We start from the raw sequence: 1,926 nt of genomic DNA, 5'->3' as shown, positions 1-1,926 counted from the left end.
TTTAACAAATTAAACATTCAAAGATCATTAAAATTTACTACCCAAATGGTGACATCCCCCAAATATTTTCTCTTTTTTTTTTATAAATGATTCAGCAGAGCAGTTTAACATTGGAGTAAATCTTCTGTTTTTCAGAGTGGTTCAGTGCTCAGACAAAGGTGTGGACAAAGTTCCGTACGGCATTCCCTACAACTCTCGCTACATTCTCCTCATGAACAACCACATCAATAGCATTCAGCTGGATCTTCTTCGTGAATACGCTTCCATGGAGTTCCTAGTGTTAAGCAACAACCTTCTCACCAACGGTGCCATAGAAGGAGCCTTTGACGGTGTCCCAGCTCTAAAACGTCTCTACTTGGACAAGAACATATTGGAAAGCATTCCAACAGACCTTCCTGTCTCTCTGGAGGAGCTTCGTCTGGATGATAACCAACTTCATGTGATGTCTGAGGCAGCCTGGGATCGATGTCCAGGACTCTTGGTTTTGAGTCTCAGCAACAACAGTCTAGGGAACGGTTCAGAGTCTCTTCCTGAAGGGATGCTCTCACCACTTTGTAACCTTCGCACCCTGAACCTCAATCACAACCTGCTGACCATGGTTCCTTTACGTTTGCCTGTGTCAATCAAGGAGCTCTACCTCAAAGGGAACCGCATTGAGAAATTTCGTGTTGGGGCTTTCAATGGGATTTCAGAGCTACTGGTGTTAGATCTTAGTGAAAACAGGCTCACCAACAAAGGTCTTCTCAAGGACTCCTTCCTCAATGTAACCCACCTGGAAAGCCTAAACCTGGAAGGCAACAAACTGAAGCAGGTGCCCCAACACCTCCCCTCCTCATTAAAAACTCTCAATTTAGAAGGAAACCTTATAGTCTCAATTAGGAAGTCAGCATTCAACACACTGAAGAACTTGGAGCATCTTGGCCTGGCTAAGAACAAAATCACTAGAGTTGCAATAGGTGCTTTTAAAAGTCTGCACGTCCTGCACCAGTTAGACCTTTGCCACAACACTTTGCTTCAGGTGCCCAGACAGTTGCCACATGATCTACACTCCGTAGCATTGACACACAATAAGATTCAATCGGTTCCCCGTGATGCTTTTTGCTGGGGTGGTAAAAGTCTGAGTCCGAGCAGCCTCGTACAGGTACAACTGGAACATAATTTGATTGATATGGGGAAACTGGATACACAGGCTTTTAGGTGTTTAAGGGGGTTTCAGGTGGTACACTTCTAATGAACTGATGAAAATTAAAGACATTTTCAGTGGCCTCATAAAACAACAGTACAAGCTTCTGTCAATAAAGAATATTTATTGAAAAATTAAATTAAGTTCTGAGTACTATTTCAAGGCTAACATGATCCCCTCAATGTAAAAAAAAGCTCACTTCTCCCAAACTTACTACTAATTATATTTAACTATTGCTATACTTTTTGCTTGTTCAGGTATTTCTAGACAAACCTTGTTTATCATAATTTGCATTTGTTGGAACTCTTGAAAAGAATAATTTAAACGTATAGACGTAATACTGTTGTTCTCTATTTATCCACTAGATGGTAGTAGTTTATAAGCAAGACGGTTTAAGGGCGTGTCAAATGAGATCTCAAGACGTTGAATTTGACTCATTTCCAGTCAGCAAATACTGAGTTTGTGGCAAATGAAATGCATATGTTTCAGGAAGTTTATCTAGTGGTTAAATGAGTGCTGTGTGTATTTATGGCTTGACACCAGTCTGCAAATGAAGAAATGTGAGCAGCACATCATCAATCATAGCACATCGTTAGCTGTTATCTTTTAGTAGTTTTTGACATCATTTGTGGATGAAACACATATGAGGAAGCGATTTGATGAGGAAATGTCAATAGGAAAGAGAGAGAGATAAGGAGGGGGAAAAAGCATGAGCCCTCGTGGAGGTGTTTAGCGCTTTTTTT

The 1,926-nt window shown here is 40.8% G+C and overlaps 1 protein-coding gene across 1 annotated transcript; it reads left to right on the top strand.

Annotated features, from left to right (window-relative positions):
* Positions 1-135: 135 nt before the first annotated feature.
* On the top strand, positions 136-1,851 carry LOC103399077 (extracellular matrix protein 2-like; the record flags this gene model as incomplete). Its single annotated transcript, XM_008337822.3, has 1 exon — positions 136-1,851. A coding segment is annotated over one exon (1,096 nt), but the record flags the coding sequence as incomplete, so codon positions are not given.
* Positions 1,852-1,926: the final 75 nt, after the last annotated feature.

Source organism: Cynoglossus semilaevis, unplaced genomic scaffold, assembly GCF_000523025.1.
Source record: "Cynoglossus semilaevis isolate Cse_v1.0 unplaced genomic scaffold, Cse_v1.0 C19243558, whole genome shotgun sequence".
NCBI classification, from domain to species: domain Eukaryota; kingdom Metazoa; phylum Chordata; class Actinopteri; order Pleuronectiformes; family Cynoglossidae; genus Cynoglossus; species Cynoglossus semilaevis.
Note: the sequence above shows the minus strand (reverse complement) of the source record. Positions and strands in the feature narration are given on the sequence as shown.